The 25,707-nt window shown below is 39.9% G+C and overlaps 6 protein-coding genes and 2 long non-coding RNA genes across 11 annotated transcripts; 6 read left to right on the plus strand and 2 right to left on the minus strand.

Moving 5' to 3' along the window:
- The first annotated feature begins 2,703 nt into the window (after positions 1–2,703).
- Positions 2,704–3,636, plus strand: LOC142995260 (odorant receptor 131-2-like). The gene has a single exon (XM_076146250.1). The coding sequence runs from the start codon at positions 2,704–2,706 to the stop codon at positions 3,634–3,636; it is 933 nt and encodes a 310-aa protein (XP_076002365.1).
- Positions 3,637–5,237: 1,601 nt separating this feature from the next.
- LOC142995261 (odorant receptor 131-2-like) lies at positions 5,238–6,134 on the plus strand. Its single transcript, XM_076146251.1, has one exon. The coding sequence runs from the start codon at positions 5,238–5,240 to the stop codon at positions 6,132–6,134; it is 897 nt and encodes a 298-aa protein (XP_076002366.1).
- Positions 6,135–6,869: 735 nt separating this feature from the next.
- LOC142995446 (diablo IAP-binding mitochondrial protein-like) lies at positions 6,870–9,384 on the minus strand. Of its 2 annotated transcripts, none has more exons than XM_076146514.1 (6): positions 9,031–9,384; positions 8,404–8,509; positions 8,192–8,317; positions 7,854–7,964; positions 7,655–7,751; positions 6,870–7,457 (listed from the first exon to the last, which is right to left on the minus strand). In XM_076146514.1, the coding sequence occupies exons 1-6, from the start codon at positions 9,165–9,167 to the stop codon at positions 7,252–7,254; spliced, it is 783 nt and encodes a 260-aa protein (XP_076002629.1). In that variant the 5' UTR covers positions 9,168–9,384; the 3' UTR covers positions 6,870–7,251. The 2 variants fall into 2 exon arrangements, with proteins under 2 accessions (XP_076002629.1, XP_076002628.1); XM_076146513.1 differs by having other exon boundaries at positions 8,404–8,512; positions 9,031–9,383.
- Positions 9,385–13,522: 4,138 nt separating this feature from the next.
- On the plus strand, positions 13,523–15,739 carry LOC142995027 (uncharacterized). Its single transcript, XR_012961476.1, has 3 exons — positions 13,523–13,630; positions 14,265–14,360; positions 15,092–15,739. It is a non-coding gene; the product is annotated as an uncharacterized LOC142995027 (long non-coding RNA).
- A 964-nt stretch (positions 15,740–16,703) lies between these two features.
- Positions 16,704–17,926, minus strand: LOC142995026 (uncharacterized). The gene is made up of 3 exons (XR_012961475.1): positions 17,812–17,926; positions 17,287–17,402; positions 16,704–17,027 (listed from the first exon to the last, which is right to left on the minus strand). It is a non-coding gene; the product is annotated as an uncharacterized LOC142995026 (long non-coding RNA).
- A 1,031-nt stretch (positions 17,927–18,957) lies between these two features.
- Positions 18,958–19,899, plus strand: LOC142995262 (odorant receptor 131-2-like). The gene has a single exon (XM_076146252.1). It carries the CDS (start codon positions 18,958–18,960, stop codon positions 19,897–19,899), a length of 942 nt encoding a protein of 313 aa, XP_076002367.1.
- Positions 19,900–21,453: 1,554 nt separating this feature from the next.
- Positions 21,454–22,374, plus strand: LOC142995264 (odorant receptor 131-2-like). Its single transcript, XM_076146253.1, has one exon. The coding sequence runs from the start codon at positions 21,454–21,456 to the stop codon at positions 22,372–22,374; it is 921 nt and encodes a 306-aa protein (XP_076002368.1).
- A 706-nt stretch (positions 22,375–23,080) lies between these two features.
- On the plus strand, positions 23,081–25,661 carry LOC142995341 (odorant receptor 131-2-like). 3 transcript variants are annotated; one of them, XM_076146345.1, is made up of 3 exons: positions 23,081–23,181; positions 23,791–23,911; positions 24,087–25,661. In XM_076146345.1, the coding sequence occupies exons 2-3, from the start codon at positions 23,819–23,821 to the stop codon at positions 25,050–25,052; spliced, it is 1,059 nt and encodes a 352-aa protein (XP_076002460.1). In that variant the 5' UTR covers positions 23,081–23,181; positions 23,791–23,818; the 3' UTR covers positions 25,053–25,661. The 3 variants fall into 3 exon arrangements, with proteins under 3 accessions (XP_076002460.1, XP_076002462.1, XP_076002459.1); XM_076146347.1 differs by having other exon boundaries at positions 23,081–23,929; XM_076146344.1 differs by having other exon boundaries at positions 23,081–23,911.
- The last annotated feature ends 46 nt before the right edge of the window (positions 25,662–25,707 follow it).

The raw sequence follows: 25,707 nt of genomic DNA on the forward strand, positions 1-25,707 counted from the left end.
GTGAATAAAATTTCTGTCAATTAAATTACAACCCTGCCGAATTTAACCATGTACTAATTGATAACCTGCATTGTTTCATCGTGATTTTTACTTCCCTGTTTCATTATAACAGCTTCCTATGTTTGAATCCACTTCAATTTTCTTAGTATTTGAAGGTTATAATGTTACTACTAATATCACTACTAATATAACTCCTCAAATGGTACACCATAATTTACAGGTGTAAATTGTAAATTTTATCCTACTTATTTTATTTGACAGCAGTAGTTACTTGTGTGTATGTTACTTTGCAGATTACTGAACTCTTCTCCAGTCACCCATTTCAACAGATACTTTTCATTCCCTAAAGTACTATTAGAATCCTTCAAAGGCACACACAGCCACATTCCTGTCAATCTTAATAGCATTAGCAGCGCTCGCTCATCTCAATGCTAGAAGTGTTGTCATTTATCTTTTCAATCAAATGCTCTTGTAAAGTACTTTGAGTCACAGCAAGTGTATGAAAAGTGTTACATAAATAAAATTGGATTGATTTAGTGATGGATTCATGCTTGAAGTCTTTTTGGGAGGACAGAAAATAGCCTCCATGCCAGCACTTTAAGTCTGATTAAGCCTGAGTTGCTCAATATGACACTGTCTGGTTTGACTCATCTCCTCATCTTTGACCCCTATTTCATCTCAGCCCACAACATCAAGCCTCACTTCATCCCTCTGTCCGTGACTTAATTTCAGTTCATTAATTTATACAGAAGTTGTGTGTTTTTTTTGGGTGAACAAGAAAATCCATCGTGTGCTATTCTATTCTATTCTACGATCATTTGGCGGACGCTTTTATCCAAAGCGACTTACATTACATTATATTACCACCCTTCGCAGAGGGGGGAGCACTTGAGGGTTCGGTGCCTTGCTCAGGGGCACCTCGGCAGGGACTCGAACCGGCAACCCTCCGGTTCTTAAGCGGAAGCTCTACCCACTCGACTACTGCCTCCCAGTAGTCGAGTGGGTAGAATCAGCTTCAAACTTGGCCTTTCCTATATGAGATGAATTAGTACAGAGGGCAGTGCAGACTCAAGCGTTTAGAAGGTTGAATGTGGCACAGTGACCAGCAGTCTGGAATCTAAAGTTACATGCTGTTCTTTTGACTGTGTCTGGGTGATTGAAAAGCCCAGAGGAATTCATGCATATCTTACAGGTAATCATTGTCCCTTTTACTTGAATGTCATTTGTAAGCACTTAGTTCTAATTGTAGAGGAGACTTTGTGTAATATATATGAAACTTTTGAAAGTTTGACTCACTTTTTTCCCGCGCTATGACAACACACAAACAAACTTCCATAAAACAGCCATTAAAGCGTTTCAATGTGATATTTCACAACAGCAACACAGCTAGCAGCCTAGCTGACCCGGCTAAATAGTGTTTAGTGTCACACAACCAAAGAGCAGCCAGCCAGAGCGCCGACATTAGCTTTCTGCCCAGCCGGGAATTTAAATGTTCACATTCCGTTATATCATTTTCTCAGCCATAACTCAGCCAAAATATCAAAAATTAGCAATCTTAACGGCATTCAGAAGCTTGTAGTATCCTGAAACGACCACCACCAAGACGGGGGCGCTTTCACGTAATGTAAGCAGGAGGCAACATCATTCTGCCCGGATACAACTGACAGCTGACACGAAGGAGCACTGACCAATCACTTCGAGCAAATACTACTCTGTCCCGCCTACTCCAATTTGATCGACGGCGGTTTCATCCAATGGTAGAGATCCACAGCTTCAGATCCCACACCTTGCTTGCGCGATTTGGCCAATCGTTGACGGAGAAATGAGGACACGGGCGAGAGACCAACGGAAGCTGTAAAGAGCGGTAGGTCTGATCGGGTTTGCAGCCCAGTGTAAAGCAGTTGAAATGAGTTTGGACGTGTTCCCGTAAAAATGAACTTTTTGAAGGTTTTGAGCTTTGGTTCGGTAAAAATATAACTTTCAAAACTCATTTTAACCTTGAATAGTTAACACCACAAACTCACAGAAAATGACCGCAATATATATGTATGTGGGAAATATAGCCAGGCAGCTTATCACGTTTATATTCTTATATATTTTCAATATTTTTAACCCCATGCCAGAACAATAACTGTCTACTCACAGCTTGAATATACTCCATTACAGTGTTTGTGAGTATGTGTGTGTGTGTGTGTTGACTAGAGGCGTTGGATAGTCAATCAAAAACACACCCTCTTACGCATAAACTTGACCTATAGCTGTATTGGAGCTGTTGGGTGAAAAAAACTTTGGGACAAAACTTGCTCCAGCACTCAGTATATGAAATTACAGTAGTGATGATGACAATGATGATGATAAGTGATGGTGTGCAAACATTCACGTGTTGTTGTTGTTGTTGTTATCTGTATGGTTTCGTGTCTTCTATAAAGTCTCGATCTCTCTCAAAAGCCTGCACAGAGCTCAGCAGATGATATTCCTCTTTGGAGCTGTGGCACAGAGCCACATCACCTCAGGGTAAACTGAAGCAGTTTATGTTTTTTGAGCCTTTGCTATATTATTGTTATATTGCACATATACGTTATATTCGCTTTAGTACAGTCAAACCAAATCCACCAATTGTGGTAGTAAGGACTGATGAATATAGATTGTGATTTTCATGTTACAGTGCCTAAACTCTTAAGTAGCTGGTGACAATACCTATACATGGGTGATAACAACTCCTGGGTTGGTGTTGTGCCAACACGGCGGAAGATCAATGTCATTATCGTGCAGGTTGTTATAGCAGTTTTCCTCTGCATAAACCTTTTGCAGCTTCTAATCTTTTTCAGGAATGAGTTCTTCTACACAAAAATGCGTTACATCTTATTTGCTAATACATTATTGTGTGATAGTCTGTTTTTAATCATAAGCAATATCCTGCTCAACTTAGATTATTTTCAATTTACCTTACACTGTTCGTTGTGCCTTATCATCTGTATTGTGGTTTTTCCTTTATTTATTACCACACCCATTACTTTGACAGCAATGACTCTGGAGCGTTTTGTGGCCATTTGTATGCCTCTGCGACATGGAGAGCTGTGTACCACACGCAACTCTCTGCACTGCATCCTCATTATTTACAGCATCAGCTCTATACCTCTATCTGTTTTTTTCTCCACCTTCTTTGCAACAGCACCTCGTACTGTTTACACACAACATTTTTTATGCAGTTTGGAGGTTTTCATCTTACACAGTTGGCAGGGTCATCTCATATCAGCAATAAATCAGCTGTATTTCTTGATCATTACTGTCACAGTAATATTATCTTATGTCAAAATAGTACAAGTAGCAAAAGGTGCATCAGGAGAGAAAATGAAGTCATCATGGAAAGGGCTCCGAACTGTGTCTCTCCATGCTGTCCAGCTGGTCCTTAGTTTCACTCAAATGTGGTGTCCATTCATAGAAGCTGCTGTTCTTCAGATTGATTTTGTCTTATACATTAATGTGAGGTATGCTGATTATGTTGTTTTTATTCTTGGTCCAAGATGTCTGAGCCCTCTCATTTATGGCCTCAGGGATGAAAAATTCTTCATGGAACTGAAATATACTGTCGGCTGTGGATCACGTAAGAAAAAGTGTTCTCACAGCCCTGTATGAGTAATGGGATTTGAATGTCTTTCCTTACATAGAGTTTGGAATGTATATGGCTTATATATTTACATTCATTTAGATTTTCATTTGAATGAACTATACAGATATAAATTTCAATTATTTGTCTTGGTTATTCATTAGTTAGATTTAGATTTAGAAAAATGTTTGAATTTCTAGAAATCGATCATACCTTGTACTATTTCTTTGGAGTAATATGCCATTGCTTTAACCTCACATTGGTAGATTAAAGGTTTTCCAATTTATTAACAAACCCAGTGGACTTTATCTTGTCTTGTATGAAATGTGTGTAAATTAATCACTGCAGAATTTGAACCATGTACTTGTTAAAAACCTGTATTGTTCCATGATGATTTTTACTATTCTGGAAGTTTTAGCATTCTATGTTTGAGTCCACTTCATTTTTCTTATAATATGCCTCTATTTGAAGGTCCTAAAATTGCTACTAATATTACTGCTCAAATGGTACACTTTGCAGATTACTGAACTGTACTCCAGTCACCCATCTCAACATGCTTTTCAATTCAACGTCGGATTGAAAAGTGTCTGACGTTCTATGACAATCACACACAGTCCCATTCCTGTCAATCCTAATCGATTTAGCAGCACTCACTCATCTCAATGCAGGAAGTGATGTCATTTTCCTTTTCAATCAAATGCTCTTGTAAAGTACGTTAGATTACAGCAAGTGTATGAAAAGTGTTCTATAAATAAATTCGATTGATTTAGTGATGGATTCATGCTTGAAGCTTTTTTGAAGGACAGAAAATAGCCTCCATGCCAGCACTTTAACTCTGATTAAGCCTGAGTTGCTCAATTTGACACTGTCTGGTTTGACCCATCCCCTCATTTTTGACCCCTATTTCATCTCAGTCCAAAATAGGAAGCCTCACTTCATCCCTCCGTCCATCACTTTATTTCAGTTAACTCATTTATACAGAAATTGTGTGGTTTTGTTGGTGAATAATAAAATACGTCAGGGGTCACTCTAGATGTCAGGTGCTGACACAGCTTCAACTTTCCCTTGTGCAGCCTGTCCTGAATGTGATGAATACATTTGGAAGGACAATGACTCAGGAAGGATGAATACTCTATTCTAAGGCTTGAATGTGGTGACCAGCAGTCTGGAATCCAAAGTTACATGTTGCACTTTTGACTATGTCTGATTATGACTATGACTGAAAAGCCCAAAGGAATTCACGCATATTGACCGCATCAATGCTTTTGCGAAACGGATTTAATTCGAAGTATTTCTAAAAATCTGCAACCATAAGAGGACATAGCCTTGATGAAACACATTAGCTGTCTGATGAAAGTTAAATTGTATGAAATCAGTGTGTCTAATTAAAGTCAGTAAAAAGGGTGTGTAAGTACTGTATGCCGATGACCCCAGTGTAGTGAATAAAGTATAAAGCCTTGATGCACAGCCCTGTCTCAGCACTCCTAGAGCTGTGTGCTATACTGCCATGTCACTTCAATGCTGGATTTGGTAAATTGCCAGTTTGATCTTAATACAATGCAAAAGCTAGGCATTAGCTGATATATGATTTGACTCCTAGCTGTTGTGTTTTTAAGGATATACTGCTCGTATGGCTTTTAACGTCTCATTGGTCGGTGGTGGTGGTGTAATGCTTAGTGACAGAATCCTTGTTGTGCAGGTTTTGGTTGCAATTTTCCTCTGCATTAACTTTTTACTAATCATCGCTTTTTTTAAGAAGGAGTCCCTCTATACTACAATGCGCTACATGCTATTTGCTCTTATGTTGCTGTCTGATAGCTTCTTATTATTCATGTCAAATCTTTTGCTCCTTTTTATCACTTTTGGTTTAGGCATCCAGGTTTGGTTGTGTCTCATTATCTACGTCACTGTGGTTCTGTACACGTTTGTCACTCCGATTACTTTGACAGCAATGACTCTGGAGCGCTACGTTGCCATTTGCATGCCCCTCCGACATGGAGAGCTGTGCACCACACGCAACGCTCTGCACTGCATCCTCATTATTCACTGCCTCAGCTGTATTCCCCTCGCTGTTATTCTCTTCACCTTCTTTGCTACAGCCTCCCATAGCATTTACACTCGGTACCAATTCTGCTCAATGGACGTATTTGTCTTTCTCAAATGGCAGGTTCATGTCAAGTTAGCCTTGTATCAGTGCTTCTTCATACTCATGTCTGCCACCATCATATTTTCCTATGTTAAAATCATGAAAGTAGCGAAAGGTGCTTCCGGAGAGAACGACAAGCTGACACGGAAAGGTCTCAGAACGGTGACTCTCCATGCTTTCCAGCTTTTTCTCTGTGTCATTCAACTATGGTGCCCATTTGTGAATTCCTCTTTTCTCCAGATTGACTTTATGTTGTATATAAATGTGAGGTACATTAATTACATCATATTTTTTGTTGCTCCGAGATGCCTCAGCCCACTCATTTATGGCCTCAGGGACGAAACCTTTCTTCTGGCTCTGAAATGTAATGCCCTCTTATGATGTCATTGTGTACAAAAAAATCCTCCATTCTCTTTCTCAAGTCACTCTGCAGTATCTTTCTTTGTATTTTAGGTTTTTTGTTATGACCTCGCAAGACCCTCAACTGCAAAGTCTTACAGCCTTTGATCAAAAACTGCATGAACAATTTTAAGCTGATGGGTGCAGCCTCTCTGTATGCATCTGTGAGCTGTTTGACTACACAACAACAAAATCATTCTTGTCATGAAAAATACATAGTCATGTAACATGTTATTGAGTTTGTTGTGTTATTTGATCATTTGTATGGAGGCCTGCTGAGTCACAGGGCAGACGAGTGTTGCAGGCATTAGATTTACTGTGCAATGTCAAGTCAAAGTGTCTCAAAATGTGTGCCGTGAATACCATTCGATCCCCATTTCTCCACAGATTAAAAGAAGTAGTGAATACCTCAATCATTTTGTACTGACCATTATTTCATTTTCAATATTTAATTAAATTGTACTGGAGATCTCAGAGGGTGGATTTTTGGCAAATGAAACTAGGAAATTTTCAAGGAGATTAACAATTTCAACAAAATGTTAATGAGTGTTAATGAATTTTCAAGTAATTAATGCATCCATTTTCTTTTTTAAAGTACAAAGATATTGAATTACCAGTGTTGTGGTTAATGTGGTTAATGATCCAACACACACTTTTCTTTCAAAGTTATTGGATACAGTAAAGAACTATATTTGTCATGTACACAATGAAAAACAATTGTTTCATGAAAAAAGTGTCTTTATTACAATAAAACAGAATAATGTATAACAATAAAAACTGAACAAAATAGTGATCTGATGTTTCATTATTGGAGATGCTCCAGAACCATTTCCACTTCAGAACCAGCTGGAATTCACTAATCAAATAAATAGACTTAAATAATCAGGTTTATGTACAAAAGTGATTACAGATGTGTTGCAATTTGTCTGATTTCTTTAAACTTTTTTTGACAGAAACATGTGAAATGCTCAAAATAGAGATTAACATTTAAGGATAGTAAAAACATGACCAAAGCTTAGAATTGCCGGCTGTGGATTGATTTCTCTGTTAGAGCAAATAACACTTTGATATACTGCATTGATCTCCGCTCTGCCGATCTCTAATCTTCTCTCAGATAGGCCTCATGCATGTCATGCTCGTCCTTGTTGTCTCGGATGGCGGTGTACTCGGCCATCCTTTGGATCTCCTCCGCTTTAGTCTCAGCCAACTTCTTATCTGCATCGTCTGTTACTTTACGGGCCTCCATCACCTGGGACTGGGCCACCTGAATGTTGGCTCTCACTGTGATGGATGCCTGCTCAGCACCTGGGAACACACACATGCAAATATATATTGAGTTCAGACTTTTAGACGTAACAATACCTGATCTGCACGACATCTGACGGGAAATACAGACAACTGCTGAATTATTTGTTGTTCTATTTGTATTGTATAACTCAAATCTTGGCATCAGAATATATGGCAATATGTTTATCTGCTCAGGTACATTATCTTTCACACACCTGAGGAATACGCCGCATCAGCTGCCATTTCACACAAGTTGACAGAGTTTACCCAGGTCGACTCGAAGCGCTTACATTCATCCAGTTTGTCACCAGCCTGTCAGGACAGAGAGAAAATATGTAAATATCTTTGCTTTGCTGCAGTTTTGTTTGAATAACACTGTTTTTCCTAAGAGGACACACACAGACACACACGAACCTGTCCACGCTGGCCAATGATCACCTGCCAGAGTGAATCCTTCTCTGCTGGGGTCAGCTTTCCCAGCGAGGCCAAATAGCGCCTCTGCAGAATGATGAGTGTGTGTACAGCCTGTCAGCAAACACAGGAGGACCCACAGTCAGTCAATTTCAATTAATGGCGACTTGATAATGAAATTTGATCCTTTGACACTTGTGAAGGGAGCTTGACTACAGCTAATTCTGCCCAAAATTTGGATTATCAAACACTGAAAACATTCTACACTGATTTGCCATTAATAAGTGGCTCGATGATCCTAAGCTCTGGTTAAAGCGAGTCACTTAGGATGATAAGTTTACCTTTGAGTAGTCTGTGAGGACATCTATGAGAGCCAGAGTGGTCTGGGAGAGCAAAGTGCTTGAACTGTTTGTGACCACTGATGTTGCTCTTCTGATCAGGGAGTCGTGGGAGAGGTTTTCCCTTTGCTACAAAAAGAGGGAATAAAGGTTTTCAGTTTCCTTTTTACAGACATTTACAGAAAAACTTCTGAACATAATTAGTGCACACCCACCTGTGTGAAAGGAGCCGGACAAAGCCCACGGCCCACACTGAAATATGACACGCGTGTTGGCATAACGTCCGCCCATTTCTTCAACCTCTGATCTGCAGGCTTACTGCTGCTGTAGAAACATCACAACAACATATCCACACGTTATTATAGCGTCACTACATCAAATTTAAGATTACTGCTACGTTTCAATGAAGTTTGTATTGTTATAGCTTGATTTCTGCAGGTGAGAGTCAACTGCAGAAGACCTCATTTATAGCAGACTGTTTAGTTTGAGCACTAACTGACTGCACCATACATTCCGATTCACACTTAGTATAAAGCGGAATACTTGAAAATTCAATTGCCTGTACACAAATCAATCAATTGTTGAGTGCAGTGCTCATACAAAGTAGTGCAGTGGGTGATCAGAAAACATTAATTTCATTACAATAAAAAAGTGAAGTAAAAAGCAGTGCACAGTCAGTACTTGTGTATATTTTTGTTTTCGTTATGGTGCAGGGGGCTCCAAAGTGACTCGCCACCACTCAGAACTTACTCTATATTGTCAATATATCAATATAAACATGTCCATATAATGTATTAATAGATTTGACTGTTGGAAAGATGTGAACATGGTGTTGTGTGTACCTGATGTAGCTGATGCAGGCTGCCGCTCTCCTAATCGTGCTTCTGGTGGGCCGCAGCAGTGAAGCGTCCGTCTGACTGTGCAGAAGTCGTCCAGCAGCACGGCTGGCACATATTGAACACTGACCAACTGCTTGCATCTTGCCGATAAATTAGGTTAACTGCTTAACACCTTTTAGAATGTTCCTATCCGCTGTAACCTAAACCAAAATAGATCTTTCTGTCGCTGTATGTTGATGTCAGGTTCTGTCCTGTCCGCTGTCCTTTAGCCTTGTTAAAACAAAAAAGCTTCTCTCTTTTCTGGTTGTTGTTGCTTTGAGTCTTGCAGTTCGCTGAGTGATAGCAACATGTCACGTCCCTCAGATATTTGTAGGGGCGTTTCATTGCGTAAAACCTATCGATCTGTTTACTTTGACTGTAAATGTGCGCACTTTCCATTATCAGCATTATCTCCTCTCCCAGACTCCCGTCACGTCCAGATGTAACTCACGATATGGATGTTTTTCTCTACCTATGTTTCTGAGAGGAACTTTTATTGATTTGCCGTGTAGTTCTTTATTTGTGAAAAATGTAGAGTGTGTCATTGCAAGATAACTACGCGTAGATGAGGTTATTTTAAATATATATTTTTTTTTTTAAAGAGAAGAAATGGTACATTATTGATGACCAGCTGACTTTTGATTGATTCAATATGCAGATTTCATTTGTGCGTGTGTGTGTGTGTGTGTGTGTGTGTGTGTGTGTGTGTGTGTGTGTGAGTCACTCTGCAGGATCATAGAAGGGCTGCAGATGTGAGGTAACTTATGTTGTTGTGCCTCACTCAGCCATGCAGAAAGTTTCAAGCCAAACATCTGCAGCATCTTATATCCACTTAAACACTACCATCATGAGAGTTTGTCATGATCCTTTGGTTCTTTGTGTTCGTTTCCTGTTGTATTTTGTAATTGTGTCCAATTATGTTTCCTCTCACTTTACTTCCTGGCATTGTGTCTGAATCGTGGCTCATTGGTTTCACCTGTTCATGTTCCCCTTACTGCCTGTCACCTGTCTCTTCTCCCTCACCCCACACTGTAGTACTTCCTCCCAACCCATGACTGAGTTTGCATGCAGACTTTCAGGAAATGAAAGTATCATGAATAAATAAAGAAGCAAATTATCATCAAGCGTATGTTAAAGTGAGTACTTTTTTGTCTTGATCTGAACTCTGATGCCATATTCATCCGCCTCATGTTAAACCAGCACCTTCAGGTAGGTGAATGACTTATGTGCATTGAGAAAAACAGGACGAGCGTCACTGTCAGCATAATGACCCCTCACGATATCTGTGAGGGAACTCTCTCACAGGCCTGACATTGACAGCAGTCCAACATGTGTGCTAAACAAACTGACGCATACAAGCGGCTCAATCCAGTTTTATGTGGATTGCACAAAAGCAAGCTTGCCCGCTGTAATCTGGGCACAAATGTAAATGGCTCTCAATCATGATTTTCGTGGGCCAAAGCTCCTCATGCTCTCTATCATCTGCTATGTATTGGATTGTCTACATGAGCTATCTTTAGCCTGTTATGGTCTGAGAGGCCTGTATTATTGATCAAGTGAACACAACTGATTTATTTAGGTTTGTTAGTTTGGTTTAAATCTTTGAAATTGATCCAGTAGAATTTCAGAATTTCTACTGCATGTCACAGTGAGACCTGTTGTGTACATTGTTCATATCTTAAGGTGATGCCAAGTGAGATGTGCAGACAAAAAAATCTGCTTTCTGCATGAAATCCACTTTTGTGAAACTTCAGCAATGTGTGCATGAAGCTGGTGATATACCATATAGTATCTTGTTTTAGTTTATGATATTTTGAATTAATTATATATGCATTTGTGAAACACAACGATTACATGACACTCACACAGCAAACTCGCCCCAAATGCATCTCCACAGCTTTGACATATAAAGCACAGAAATGCATTTTACAGCACCTCGAGCTAGAACTGTTGTAACAATTGTCTACCTTCCAGGTGCTCATTGCATTCAACTGCTCTGCCATTCGTTGTGTGTACTGCAGCACTTTGTATGTGGGAAAAGGACAATAACAAATAAAGTATTAGTAGTAGTTGTTGCATATGCCACTCATTCATAGAAGTAGACTGTAGTTATTTTTTGTTCAGTTATTTTCATTTCAGTTCTTTTATTGTACCAACTTGCTCTCTATCAAACCTCCCTCACTCTGCAGACTGAAGTCTTCTTTTCTGAAAATAATTCACTTAATATTTGACTAAAACATTTATTGTGGAAAGTTTTGCAATAGTATTGATTCTGTTTAATCACCTGCAAACACACAAAGAGTTGTTTATTTCTTTATGTCCACTGAGGTCCAGCAGGGGAAAGTTTGTTTTGGAAAGATTTTGGTCCAATCCCCATCAGCCCTGATTACTGACGCAGGACTTGCGTAAAAGCCTGCCGAGCCCCAGTGAGCTTCTCTCCACAGAGTCAACTTGTTTGCCAAACAAACGAAAACTTTGCGTTGCTCAATTATGGCGGACTCAGGAGCTTTACGTTAATAATCAGCCAGTCTGTTAATTACTAAACAGGGGACACAGGCGCTGCTCTCTCTTTCTTTCTCTACGTGCTCTGGGACCTCCCTCTACTGCTGCACATGTGCTGTCCACTGACATCGCTTCATGGGTTTCATCATCTTGTTCAAAACAATTCTGCTGCCGTGCCATCATATTCCCTCTGTGGTGTAATTACTGATCTAATGATGTAATGTATGACACTGGAACAATGTCAAAAAAGCTCTAAATCTTTAAACTTTTGCATTGAAGTCGTCAAATAACTGAGCGGACAAATACAGCTTGAACTAAGTGACTTAAATTGGGTGTTTTCTTGATAGAGGGCAGATTATCTAATATCCCACAGGACAAAAGTCTGAAAGCATTGATTTTATTCTCATTGATCTCATAGATCAAGCATTGTGGTTTATATTTGACCCATTTGGTTAATTCAGATCATCAGACAGACTGTTGTAATTCTAGGGTCACACAAAGTTAAATCATTCAATATTTATCTCCAGGTGTCAGTGTGTGGAAACAAACCTTTCACAATTAAAGCGGTGAATGATAAAAGATTGGTCTGGTCCTTGGAATTAGCTGAATTCTAGTATAGACCAACATCAACTTGAGGGAAAGGTCATGAGCAGCATAGACCTGGATCATCTTACCCCCCCAAGCACAAATTGGGCCCTAAAAGCTGGCCTGATCACTGCAGTTTTATTCGACGGCAAAGCTTTCTTCAAATGCACATTGCTTACTGTAGGTGCCATAAATGTGTTTTATGTTTTGTACTGTAGTGTACCTGGGTCTGTATCATCTTGGTGCTCAACTAAGCAGCCCTGTAAAAGGCCGACTCAGCATTTCAGTAAAGACATTGCACCAAATTTTGGATGCTGCTCAAATGAAACTGTCTGCTCAGCACTTCATACAAGCACAGTGCCAACAATCAATAGAACAGTTCACCCTTCTGGACTGAGACACACACACACATTTTATTTATGTTCAAATAAAGAACTGCAAGGCAAATGGCTCTTTGATTCTTCTGTTCTTAGGCTATTAAGCCAAATCATCAACTTAAAAACAGTCAGACAGCTTACTGTCCGGATTTTTAAGCGCTCATTTAGAAACCAAATATCTTTATTTGAAATGCAATTTACTTCCCTCAGACATCTTCACTTTCGTAGCACAAAAACCAGGGGACCACTGAACCACTGGCCATGTCCTTAAAGTCCTCCACTGGTGTTAAATATTGATTATCATTGTATGCAGACAACTTTTGTTGTATGTGATCCTGCATCTCGTCTTCCGATTATCCTGTCTACTCTGGATACCTTCAGTACATTATTCAAGATAAACTAAATATTTCAAAGAGCAAATGTTATTCCAATTACAAAACCTTATCATTATTAATCATTATTTATATATGGATAACTTTCCACTGTTCACTTTTTAAACAGGATTCTAAAATGTAAAACCACATACTAATTTTTATTTCATCTGATACTATCCTCAAACTTTTTTGTTTTACTCTAATTCTTTTTGGTGTATGATTTCCAATTACCGTAATTTTCGGACTATAAGCCGCGCCTTTTTCCCCATTTTTCAACCCTGAGGTTTATATAACGGTGCGGCTAATCTATGGATTTTTACAGCTAACGGCCACTAGGGGAATTCCTAAATCTATGGATTTTTACGGTGGCCGAGAACCGCCACCGCTGCAATTAAAAGAAAAGCTGCAAAAATAAAAAAGCTGGTGTGCAAAAATAAAAAAGCTGGTGCAAAAATAAAAAAGGCGATGCAAATAAAAGAAACTCTGCAAAAAAGAAACGCTACTGCAAATTAAAGAAACGCTGCAAAAATAAAACAGTCGGTGCAAAAATAAAAACGGTGATGCAAATAAAAAAGCCACATCGGAATTGGGTTACCGGGGACTGTTTTTGCCGATGCACCTGTGTGAGTAGAAGACGACGCCGACGCACCAGTGTGAGGAGAAGAAGACGACGACGAAGAAGACGACGACGAAGAAGAAACTACGAATAGGAAAACGAACTAGAAAGTAAGTGAACATGATAGTGTTTAATGTCGCTACGTGTACTTTTTAATGTGTTATTTGGTTAGGCCAGGTAGCCCCAGGTTTGAAGTTGAACTGGAGAATGCCGGTGTATTGTTAGCTTCGGCTAACACGGGGAGACCACTAACGAGTCCGGCCAGATGTCAGTTTGACATCATAGCTGGAGTTTGAGTTATTGGATGACATCATTTTGTCAGCGTGATGACATCACGAGTCCGGCCAGACGTCAGTTTGACATCATAGCTGGAGTTTGAGTTATTGGATGACATCGTTTTGTTAGCGTGATGCCATCACACTCATTTATTTAAGTAGCTTCAGATTCAAACAGCTTCAGCAGCATTGGAGACACACTTTCTGGACCAACATCTGACTGTGACTCTGTGAGTGAGCTCGTCTTGTGGTGACCATCTACAGTGAAGACAGCTTATTACTGTCGTTGTTGTTGTTTGTATCATTAATAATCATGCTAACAATAATCTAAGGCGTGGGTAACAGAAGTTATGTGGATGAATGTGAAGTTTAAGCTGTGTGGGGTGGCCAGGGACCTTTGAGAAAGTACCATGACCATAATGTCAGATTGAATCCTAAACTTGACTGTTTTTGCTTTGTCATTTACCAGGTCATGTTTTCTGTGGGGTGAACCTTCCATCCGTCCTGGTATATTGTGGCTCATGCTGTAGAAATGTCAGGTTCCTAATGAGTCTTCAAGATGAAGGTATATTTCTTTCTGACAGTTAATGAGGTTCTTAAACATGATGGATTGCTATGTTTTTTCAGAGAATATACTGTCTGTTAGTCATGAATATACCACTTCATATGGTGAAATCCATAACAGAGGCATGTGGAATACAATGAGTTTGAAGACATGAAAAATTAAGAAAGTGTCTTAGTCTAGTAGGCTACTGATCCCTGTAAAAAATCCTATGCAACAATTTTGAATGTTTTGCGCTGTGCTACTTTTATATAAAGACATTTTCAATTAATTAACTTTAACGAGTGCATTGAATAGCTTGATTCCTCAATAACTCTAATCACTAACTACCATGTCACCCACACATGATAATCTAAACAATCTCATTTATTCACCTCTGTAAAAATTGAAAATGTTTATTATGCAGTTCATCATTTAGCCTCTAATATAGTGTCCTCCGTCCTACCCCTCAGGTCCTGAAGCTAGTATTCCAGTGGATGAACTTATCCAAAAATATTTCACAGAGGGCCATAGTTATGAAATAATAGTGGACTTACTGAAAACCAAACACAACATGTCAGTTTTTGCAATCTACAAAAAAGACTAAAACATGCAAGCCTGACCAGAAGGATCAACTACACTCCAATTGCTACTGTGCAGGCAGCTATTTCCGAGGAGCTAAAGGGATCAGGCCAGCTTTTAGGGTATAGAGCAATGTGGCAGATTCTGAAACAGAAACACTCTCTTGTTGTCAGACGAGACGATGTGATGCGCCTAATGGCAGAGCTGGATCCATGTGGAACAGAGAATCGCTGCAGACGTAGATTTGTTCGAAGGGCATATCATTCAATGGGACCAAACGAAACCTGGCACGTTGATGGGTATGATAAATTAAAACCTTTTGGAATTGCATTAGTGGCTGCATTGATGGCTTCTCCAGAAAAATTATGTGGCTGAATTGTGGAAAGACCAACAACGACCCTTCAGTAATTGCTCAAAACTACACCAACTGTGTAGTTGAGCATGGAGTTTTTCCAAAGCGGCTCCGCACAGATTGCGGCACTGAAAATGGAATAATGGCCGCCATTCAATGTACCATGAGATCAGAGCATACAGACGAGTTTGCAGGAGCTAAAAGCCACATGTATGGCACTTCAACATCCAACCAGCGGATTGAAAGCTGGTTCCGGAAACAAAGGTTTCTGTCACTTTTAATTCATTTATGTTTTACTTGACCCTGGATTATTGTATTGGCTGTATGCATTTATATTATTTCTCAGATCCTATGTATATTGCTGTGCTTTTTAAAGGAAACGGTATATTATAGTGAAATCTCCAAAAGGCATGAGTCAGTAGTAAGTGGACTTGTACATTAATCTAAACCTCTTGAAGAATGGTGACCTGGATGAATTTGTGTTTTCTATCTAGGAGACAATTTTGGATGGATCTGTTCAGTGACTTGAGGGAGAGGCATCTCTTCAATGGCAGCCCTGCACACACAAAGTTGGTACGACACTGCTTCCTGCGAGTCCTGCAGAAAGAGATGGATGAATACAAGCTGTACTGGAATACTGACACCATTCGTCCTGTTCACCAATCCCGGTGCCCATCTGGTAAACCAGAGGCAATGTATGGAGTCACCTTATTTATTATTTATTTTGTTATTAATTACGTAAAAACTGAAATAATGTGGTGCTCTAAAATTTGTGTACTTGAATGCACTTGAAAATATTTTGTAACATTTTGATTATAAAATTTAAGATTCACAATAAAGTTTTCCCTCATGTGCAGTGCTTTCTCTAATATTTGATACTTAGTTTAACCTAAGATCATTGCTTGTCTTTGGGTCTTTGGGTCTCTGCATCCTTGTCCTGTAAGAAACTCTGGAGATAATTGGAATGACCATGAAAGTAAAACTTAACAGGAAACTTAATTGATGTGTTGCTCAGTGTGAACACTTTTCTGTACTTGCTCCTAGATTTGATGGGAGCAATTGTGGTTTCCCAGCATCTGCCCAAACCCTGAACCACATCACCAGCATCATGCCAGTGCCAGCAACTCCTGCTGGGGATGAGCATGAAACTCTCTTTGGAGAACTGCAATGACAGAGTGGTGTAAGAGCTCCTTTGCAGTGGGAATCAGCTGTAGAGAATACATCACCCTGAAAAACATGGCTGGTCTGTAAAAAATTTAGGGACATATTTGTGTTGTGACAACACCAAAACAAACTTCTTTTTATGTGTCGTATTTGCTGTATGTCATTTTCCTCTCTCCCCTGTCATTTGGCAGACGCTTTTGTCCAAAGCAACGTACAAACATCTGTAATAAAGTTGTCTATGCCTGAAAAAATATCTTTTAAAAAAAGTCTGTAGTTTTTTTATTTATTTTTTATTTATAGAAACAAGCTGAAGCTGCAAGCACATTCCTGATATCAAATACAATAAAAATGTGCGGTGTTGACAAGTCTATTTGCAATACAAAAAAAAAAAAAAAAATGGGATGTTAAATATAATGTACACAAACATGGATCTCTAGGTCAGAGTGTGACACATTATTTTAAGTAGTTTAAGCCTTGATTGTGTGACAATATTTTCAGACAAGGCTAAGTGTGAACGATAGACTATGTTTCGGAGCTACAATTACCAGAGCTGCTGAATCAGTGCTTGACTCTCCATCTGCAGGTTCCCATATCTGGAAGTAAAAAACAATATATGAGTGAGCACTTCAAATTTGATTGACAGAATTAGAGCTGAACAAATTTGAACATAAATATTGAAGTTTGTAAAATATGTGTAGGCCAGGACACTGCAACATTTACCGTAATTTAAAATGCTATTTTGGCACGTTTCATCAGAAAAATATGGCTTCTATGTAAAATCTAGAAACAATTTCATTTTCAGACAGAACTTACAATATAATCAATGTAAGACACAACAAATGTGGCACTCACCAATGTATCAGCTGCACTGACTTCTGCAGAGCTTGGACTCATGATGATCACCTCTGAATCCGACGAAGTGGTTTCGGAGGCTGCTGGTGTCCACAAAAAGGACAATACATTATGATCTGCAAAAAACAAACAAACAAGTATCATTAGGTTGCTTTGGACTTCAATTGCATGAACATTTTAGCCGTCAGTTCAATACCTCAATCTGACATTATGGTCATGGTATTTTCACAGAAGTCCCTGGCCACCTCACACAGCTTAAACTTCACATTCATCCAAATAACTATTGTTACCCACGCCTTAGATTATTGTTAGCATGATTATTAATGATACAAGCAACAACAACGATAGTAATAAGCTGTAGCCGTCAGTTGTTTCCGCTCTCGTTAGTGGTCTCCCCGTGTTAGCCGAAGCTAACAATACACCGGCATTCTCCAGTTCAACTTCAAACCTGGGGCAACCTGGCCTAACCAAAAAACACATTAAAAAGTACACGTAGCGACATTAAACACTATCATGTTCACTTACTTTCTAGTTCGTTTTCCTATTCGTAGTTTCTTCTCGTCGTCGTCGTCGTCGTCGTCTTCTCCTCACACAGGTGCGTCGGCGTTGTCTTCTACTCACACAGGTGCATCGGCAAAAATAGTCCCCGGTAACCCACTTCCGTTGTGGCTTTTTTATTTGCATCACTTTTTTTATTTTTGCACCGACTTTTTTATTTTTGCAGCGTTTCTTTAATTTGCAGTAGCGTTTCTTTTTTGCAGATTTTCTTTTATTTGCATCGCCTTTTTTATTTTTGCACCAGCTTTTTTATTTTTGCACACCAGCTTTTTTATTTTTGCAGCTTTTCTTTTATTTGCAGCGGTGGCGGTTCTCAGCCACCGTATGAAACGCTATGTGATACAGTACAGTTTACACAGCATAGCACATGTTCTGTAGCTACTATTGCACTAAATGGTAACACTTAAAAACGTTATGCAAATATGCAACTTGTTTGTTGAAATGTTAATAAATGGGAGCTTCCTCAAACAGCCGCCTCTTTCCCGACAATCCCCTCTGTGCACGAACCCTTACATATGGTAATTAAACATTAAAAAACCGGCGGCTTATAGTCCAGTGCGGCTTATATATGTACACATCATTCAATTTAGCTTCTGCAGCTTATAGTCAGGTGCGTTTTATAGTCCGAAAATTACGGTATGTGGACTGTATTTGATAAAGAAGCAATAAGTCAATGAGCAGGTTAAAGTTGATTCACTGCTCTCTAAACCTCCTCAGGTTAAAGGCCATTAGATCGTCTCCCCACACAAACCTGTTGATGACAAACTTAATCATGATGTGAAAGTAATTTGTCTCTGGAGACATCAGGCACGTGTCAAACTTCACCGAATGAGGACAAAAACATCAGAGAGAGAAAGGAGATGTTAAACAGCTTGAAGAACATAAAGCTGAGCAATCCTAAATTCATCCAGGTAATGAAGGCATAGTAGGTAAGTCGTCATCTATATTAGAAATTGATCTTTGAGAAATAGTTTTTATTTGATTGTATGTCAAGCTCTTATGTTGTACTTCTGAAAATTATATGAGATTATAAGCATGAATGATTTTGAAAGAAAACTCATCTAATGTAGTGATGTCTCTCTCTGACAGGTTTGCTCCGGTCACACTCCTAACATGCAGAACCTGACTGAATTCTCAGCCAATGCCACATCCACCAACAGCCTGTCTGTGATCATCAAGGTGTGTGTGGTTATCCCTTTCTTCTGTGTCTTCCTGTTCTGTATAGGTGTCATGCTGCACACCTTTGCATCTCACAGACAGTTTCTGGAAAGCTCGCGTTATATTCTTTTCGCCTGTATGCTGGTCAATGACACTCTTCAGCTCCTGTGCTCTGTGCTGCTCTTCCTCTTCTCCATAGGCAGTGTGAAGTTTGCTATTGTCTTCTGTGCTCCTCTGTTATTCGTGTCCGTCACCACTTTCCAGAACACACCCTTGATCCTGGCCACCATGTCACTGGAGCGCTATTTTGCCATTTTCTATCCCTTGCAGCCCCCTGCGGCCTGGCAGTCAGAACGGATCTGGATCATAATCCTGATCGTGTGGCTCATCAGCTGCATCTTCCCCCTTATTGACTTTAGCATGGGAAAACGTGATGCAGCTGTGAATGTCCTCACTACCCCTGTGATTTGCAAAGATAGAACTCTCAACTCATCCCAGACCCAGATGCTGTTCAAGGCCTTTCGAAACATCCTTTTTTTTGCAGTCGTGGCCATCATCATCCTCTTCACCTACATGAGGATCGTGCTGGAGACCAGGAAGCTAAGACAAGACAGGGCCTCTGTGAGCAAAGCCATGCACACTGTGCTGCTGCACGGCTTTCAGCTGCTGCTGTGCATGATGGCCTTCACTCATCCAATTGCTGAGAGTCTCATCTTGCTCAATGCAAACTGGCTGCCAGAGGACATCTCCTTTTTCAACTACTTCTGTTTCATCCTCGTCCCTCGTTTTCTCAGCCCGCTCATCTACGGCCTTAGAGATAAAAGTCTGAGAGGATACTTTAGGCAAACTGTTTTCTCCTGCTCAAATAAGCAGCAGGTGGACGTCTCTAATTACTGAACTGACTGGGTTTCTCTGAACAGACTAATCTCTGATGATACAGGAAAGGGAACAACAGGAAGGAAGATAGTGTGGCAGCATTTTGATCTGAAATGTACGATGAGAGAGGGCAGGTTTGGGATTTGCAAAGTGCGATGAACTTGTTGTTGTGCTAAACTTGAAATCTGATTTGAATGCATTGTGAATGTCATTGAGGACGTTTGATTTGAAAATGCAACTTATTTTGTTGTTTTTTTTACAGTGGCTAGAACAAAATGAGTAGCATTGCCATTACACTGCCTTTGAAATTATTAATAAAGGTTTACACATGTTGGTGCCCAATAATTAAAACTACACTTATCGCTTTTGTGAGGTATTCATTAATATTTGAAATGTTCCCTTTAAGCATCTTCCACTATTTTTCATGATTTGGATTGATTCAGGTGTTTTTCAGTTTGATTATGTATTTGTCTCATCTTGTGTTTAAGGTAATGTTTTTCAAAATGCAAGTCCCAAAGTTGACTTAAAAAATGTGCACTCTAAGACACATACTGCATATACTTATTACATGTCCCGTGAGGCCCCGGGCACATGTCTTTAGGAGGGCAAGGATTTCTTTTCTCATGATCATTGCCCATACCAGCGAAGGCCTCTAAATGTGTGTAATTTCTCCACAGTGCCTTGGTTGACTAAGCCCAAGCACTCCACCGAGTACTGAATAGCAGTCTGACATGTCTTCCGAAAGACTTAATTATCATGATCACTCCTGATCTGTTCTCTTGGCTGCTGTAACCATCGTCATTAGAGTCCGAATAGTGGTTTAGTCTCCTGGGGAGGGATGAAGGAACAGCATTGTCCGTGGGTGATGAGCTGTTTTATAGACCAGCTCCTCTGTTTAAAGATGGTTTTGCTATACAGCGGAGGAGGTCTACAGCTTGAAGACTATGCAAATAGGCCACACTCCATCGATGAGGAGGGGGAAAAAAAGACCACAGAGCAGCTGAGGACAATTTGCATGTCAACATTAGGATTATCAACCCTTTTGAATCTCAATTTGCTCTATTATCTCTTGTTGAATCAAAGCAATCGTAAAAAAAAGTTATGGGACAGATCAGTGAGGTTAAAGTTGATTCACTGCTTTCTAAAAATCCTCAGGTTAAAGGCCATTAGATCGTCTCTCCACTGAAACCTGTTCTACTGACAAACTTAATCATGACGTGAAAGTAATTTGTCTCTGGAGACATTAGGCACGTGTCAAACTTCACCGAATGAGAACAAAAACATCAGAGAGAGAAAGGAGATGGAGTTCATTCATAAACAGCTTGAAGAACATAAAGCTGAGCAATCCTTAGTTCATCCAGGTAATGAAGACATTGTAGGTAAGTTCTCTGTCTTTTGTATCAGGAATGAATTTTTCTATGTTTATTAGTTTTTATTTGATTGAATGTCAAGCTTTTATGTTGTAATTCTGAAATGTATATGAGATTATAAGCATGCAATTTCCTTTAAAAAAAGAAACTCATCTAATGTAGTGATGTCTCTCCCTGGCAGTTTTGCTCCAGTCACACTCCTAACATGCAGAACCTGACTGAAGTCTTAGCCAATGCCACATCCACCAACAGCCTGTCTGTGATCATCAAGGTGTGTGTGGTTATCCCTTTCTTCTGTGTCTTCCTGTGCTGTATAGGTGTCATGCTGCACACCTTTGCATCTCACAGGCAGTTTCTGGAAAGCTCACGTTACATTTTGTTTTGCTACCTGCTGGTCAATGACACTGTTCAGCTCCTGACCTCTGTGCTAATCTTCCTCTTCATCATGGGCAGGGTGCAGTTTGCTATTGTCTTTTGCGCTCCTCTGTTATTCGTGTCCGTCACCACTTTCCAGAATTCACCCTTGATCCTGGCCACCATGTCACTGGAGCGCTACGTTGCCATTGTGTATCCCCTGCAGCGCCCGGCTGCCTGGCAGTCAAACCGGATCTGGATCATAATCCTTATAATGTGGCTCTTCAGCTTCATCCTTCCCCTTGTTGACTACAGCATGGGAAAACGTGATCCAGCTGTGAATGTCTTCACTACCCCTCTGCTTTGCAAAGATAGAATTCTGAACCCATCTCAAATCCAAACTCTGTTCAAGGCCTTTCGAAACTTTCTCATTTTTGCAGTAGTGGCCATCATCATCCTCTTCTCTTACATAAAGATCCTGCTGGAAACCAGGAAGCTAAGACAAGACAGCTCATCTGTGAGCAAAGCCATGCACACTGTGCTGCTGCACGGCTTTCAGCTGCTGCTGTGCATGATGGCCTTCAGTCATACCATCACTGAGAGTCTCATCATGCTCCATGCAAACTGGCTGCCAGAGGATGTCGCCTTTTTCAACTACTTCTGTTTCATCCTCGTCCCTCGTTTTCTCAGCCCGGTCATCTACGGCCTTAGAGATAAAAGTCTGAGAGACTACTTTAAGAAAACTGTTGTCTCCTGCTCAAAGACGCCGTAGGTCAACATGTCTTATAACTGAGCTGATTGATTTGCCTTGAAGAGACTTATCATATATAATAATCCAGAGAACTCAAAGGATGTGTTTGTGATGATCAAATCTTTAATGTCCTATACAGGAGGGAAAATAATGTGGCAGCATTTTCATCAGAACTATACACATGAGAGAGGGCAGGTTTGGGATTTGCCAAATGAAAGAATTATCATCATCATTGAGGAAGTTTAACTTAGAAAGGGCAATGTTTTTAGAATGGATAAAACAAAATGAGTGAATTCCTCACAACATAAAGGTTTAGATGGATTTTTGGAGAAGGCCCTACTTGTGAGTATGTTTACAGGGCCTTTAAGTTACAATCAGGCTGAACTGTTTGATGTTCAGGTTACTTGTGATTTCATATATTGTTTCAACAGCATATTGATGACTAGATTCCACTGTAAATCAATGACTTCAAACATAAATACATACAAACGTTGAACTTGAAATTGTCAGTAATTGATTAAAGCTCTTGTCACTCCAGCTGACTTTTCTCCTTTTATGGAAATACGGCACTGTTTTTTAAAACTAAATCAACTGAATCAACTGTTTTTTTTAGATCCACTGTTGTTAAACTTAAACTAGAAATTGTCCTTAAAGCTTTGCCAGCAGAATCAATAAAGTCCGATTGCCCAACTGAATGACTGAAGTCTGACCCTCATTCCCTCTGTACCCTTCATGGAGAATTCAGCTGTGTGACTGCAGGCTCGAATGGATTCAACTCTGTTCTTCTTAAGCTTTTGGCTGGACTCTCAGTAAATGCTGAATTCATAAGTAATTATTAAACATTCATTTAAATAACGTTTTGGACAGACTTCACCAAAAAGAAGAGACTGCACAATAAACATAATGAATACATTTTGTCAAGATGCATCTCTTATTGTATTTAATAGTAAATTCTCATAATGGGATTCTTCAAGGAAAGGTTTGTTCAGAAAAACCTTGTAGTGGGGTTGTGTTTTCTGTCTGTTAGCAGGATATCTGAAATGTTATTGACAGATTGGATATGATCCAGAGGAGCAGAATCCATTAAATGATGGTATCTGTGGGTTCGATGAGGCACAATTATACCCTATTTTCGTTCTTTTTTTACTATTTGTTCAGACACCAAATGTCTTGTTTTAACAGGTGATTTACTTCAGACATCTTTACTTTTGTTGTGCTAAAATCAAGGCCTCCCAAAATGATTCACAGATCTCTGTCAGTCACACATGTCCTGTTGTCCGAAATTAAAGATTGGATTGTGATGTATTTTATCTCATCTTTTCCAATGAGGTCTTCTAAAAAAAATCCTCAGGTTAAAGGGCATTACATCGTCTCTTCACTGAAACCTGTTGCTAATGACAAAATTAATCATGACGTGAAAGTAATTTGTCTCTGGAGACATCAGGCACGTGTCAAACTTCACCGAATGGGAACTAAAACATCAGAGAGAGAAAGGAGATGGAGTTCATTCATAAACAGCTTGAAGAACATAAAGCTGAGCAATCCTCAGTTCATCCAGGTAATGAAGACATTGTAGGTAAGTCACTTGTATAAGAAATTCATTTTTCTACGTATATTAGTTTTTATTTTAGCCCAAGCTCTTATGTTGTAATTCTGAAATGTAAACATGATTATAAGCATGCATGTTTTTGAAATGGAAACTCATCTAATGTAGTGATGTCTCTCTCTGACAGGTTTGCTCCGGTCACACTCCTAACATGCAGAACCTGACTGAATTCTCAGCCAATGCAACATCCACCAACAGCCTGTCTGTGATCATCAAGGTGTGTGTGGTTATCCCTTTCTTCTGTGTCTTCCTGTGCTGTATAGGTGTCATGCTGCACACCTTTGCATCTCACAGGCAGTTTCTGGAAAGCTCACGTTACATCCTGTTCTCCTACTTGCTGGTCAATGACACTCTTCAGCTCCTGTCGTCCGTGCTGCTCTTCCTCTTCGCCATGGGCAGTGTGAAGTTTGCTATTGTCTTCTGCGCTCCTCTGTTATTTGTGTCTGTAGCCACTTTCCAGAACACACCCTTGATCCTGGCCACCATGTCACTGGAGCGCTATGTTGCCATTGTGTATCCCCTGCAGCGCCCGGCTGCCTGGCACTCAAACCGAATCTGGATCATAATCCTGATCCTGTGGCTCATCAGCTGTATTCTCCCCCTTGTTGACTATTGCATGGGAAAACCTGACCCAGCTGTGAATGTCCTCACTACCCCTGTGATTTGCAAAGATAGAACTCTCAACTCATCTCAAATCCAAATCCTGTACAGAGCCTTTCGAAACTTTCTCTGTTTTGCAGTAGTCGCCATCATCATCCTCTTCACCTACATGAAGATCCTGCTGGAGACCAGGAAGATGAGACAAGACAGGGCGTCTGTGAGCAAAGCCATGCACACTGTGCTGTTGCACGGCTTTCAGCTGCTGCTGTGCATGATGGCCTTCACTCACCCCATCACTGAGAGTCTCATCATGTTTCATGCAAACTGGCTGCCAGAGGACGTCGCCTTTTTCAACTACTTCTGTTTCATCCTCATCCCTCGTTTCCTGAGTCCGCTCATCTACGGCCTTCGGGATAAAAGTCTGAGAGGATACTTTAGGCAAACTGTTTTCTCCTGCTCAAATAAGCTGCAGGTGGACGTTTCTAATCAGTGACCTTACTGATTTGCTTTGGGCAGAATAATGAGACTATTGCAGAGAAGTCAAAGGATGCTGTTGTGATGAAGAATTATGTATTGATCTGAACAGGATGGAAAATGATGTGGCAGCATTTTGATCAGAAATGTGCACATGACAGAGGGCAGGTCTGGGATTTGCTTTTGGAACTTGTGCGCAACTATCTTCTCTTCTCTTCTCTTCTCTTAATGCAATGCTTTTCATAGTAATGGATAGAGCTAAATGAGGGAAATGCTCACAAATTAAAAGTTGAGATGGGTTTTTGCAGAAGGCCCTATTTTGTGAGTATAGTAACAGAACCTTTGGGTAAAAAAAATCAGGCTTAACTGTTGATTTTCAGGTTACCTATCATTTCATACATTGTTTGATATTGATGACTAGATTTCTCTCTTTATCAATAACTTGAAACACGCTGATACTCTGAACCTGAAATCATCAGTAATTGATTGAATCTCTTGTCACCCCTGCTGACTCTCCTGCTTTTATGGAAATACTGATGCAATGCTTACAACTAAATGGACTGTTTTATAGATCCACTCTTGTTAAACCAGACATTGTCCTGAAAGCTTCACCAGCACGATCAATAAAGTCTGATTACCCAACTGAATGAATGAAGTCTGACCCTCACTTCCTC

This window comes from Genypterus blacodes, unplaced genomic scaffold (genome assembly GCF_046128005.1).
Source record: "Genypterus blacodes isolate CSIRO-AG114 ecotype Tasmania unplaced genomic scaffold, CSIRO-AGI_Gbla_v1 ptg000032l_1, whole genome shotgun sequence".
NCBI lineage: Eukaryota > Metazoa > Chordata > Actinopteri > Ophidiiformes > Ophidiidae > Genypterus > Genypterus blacodes.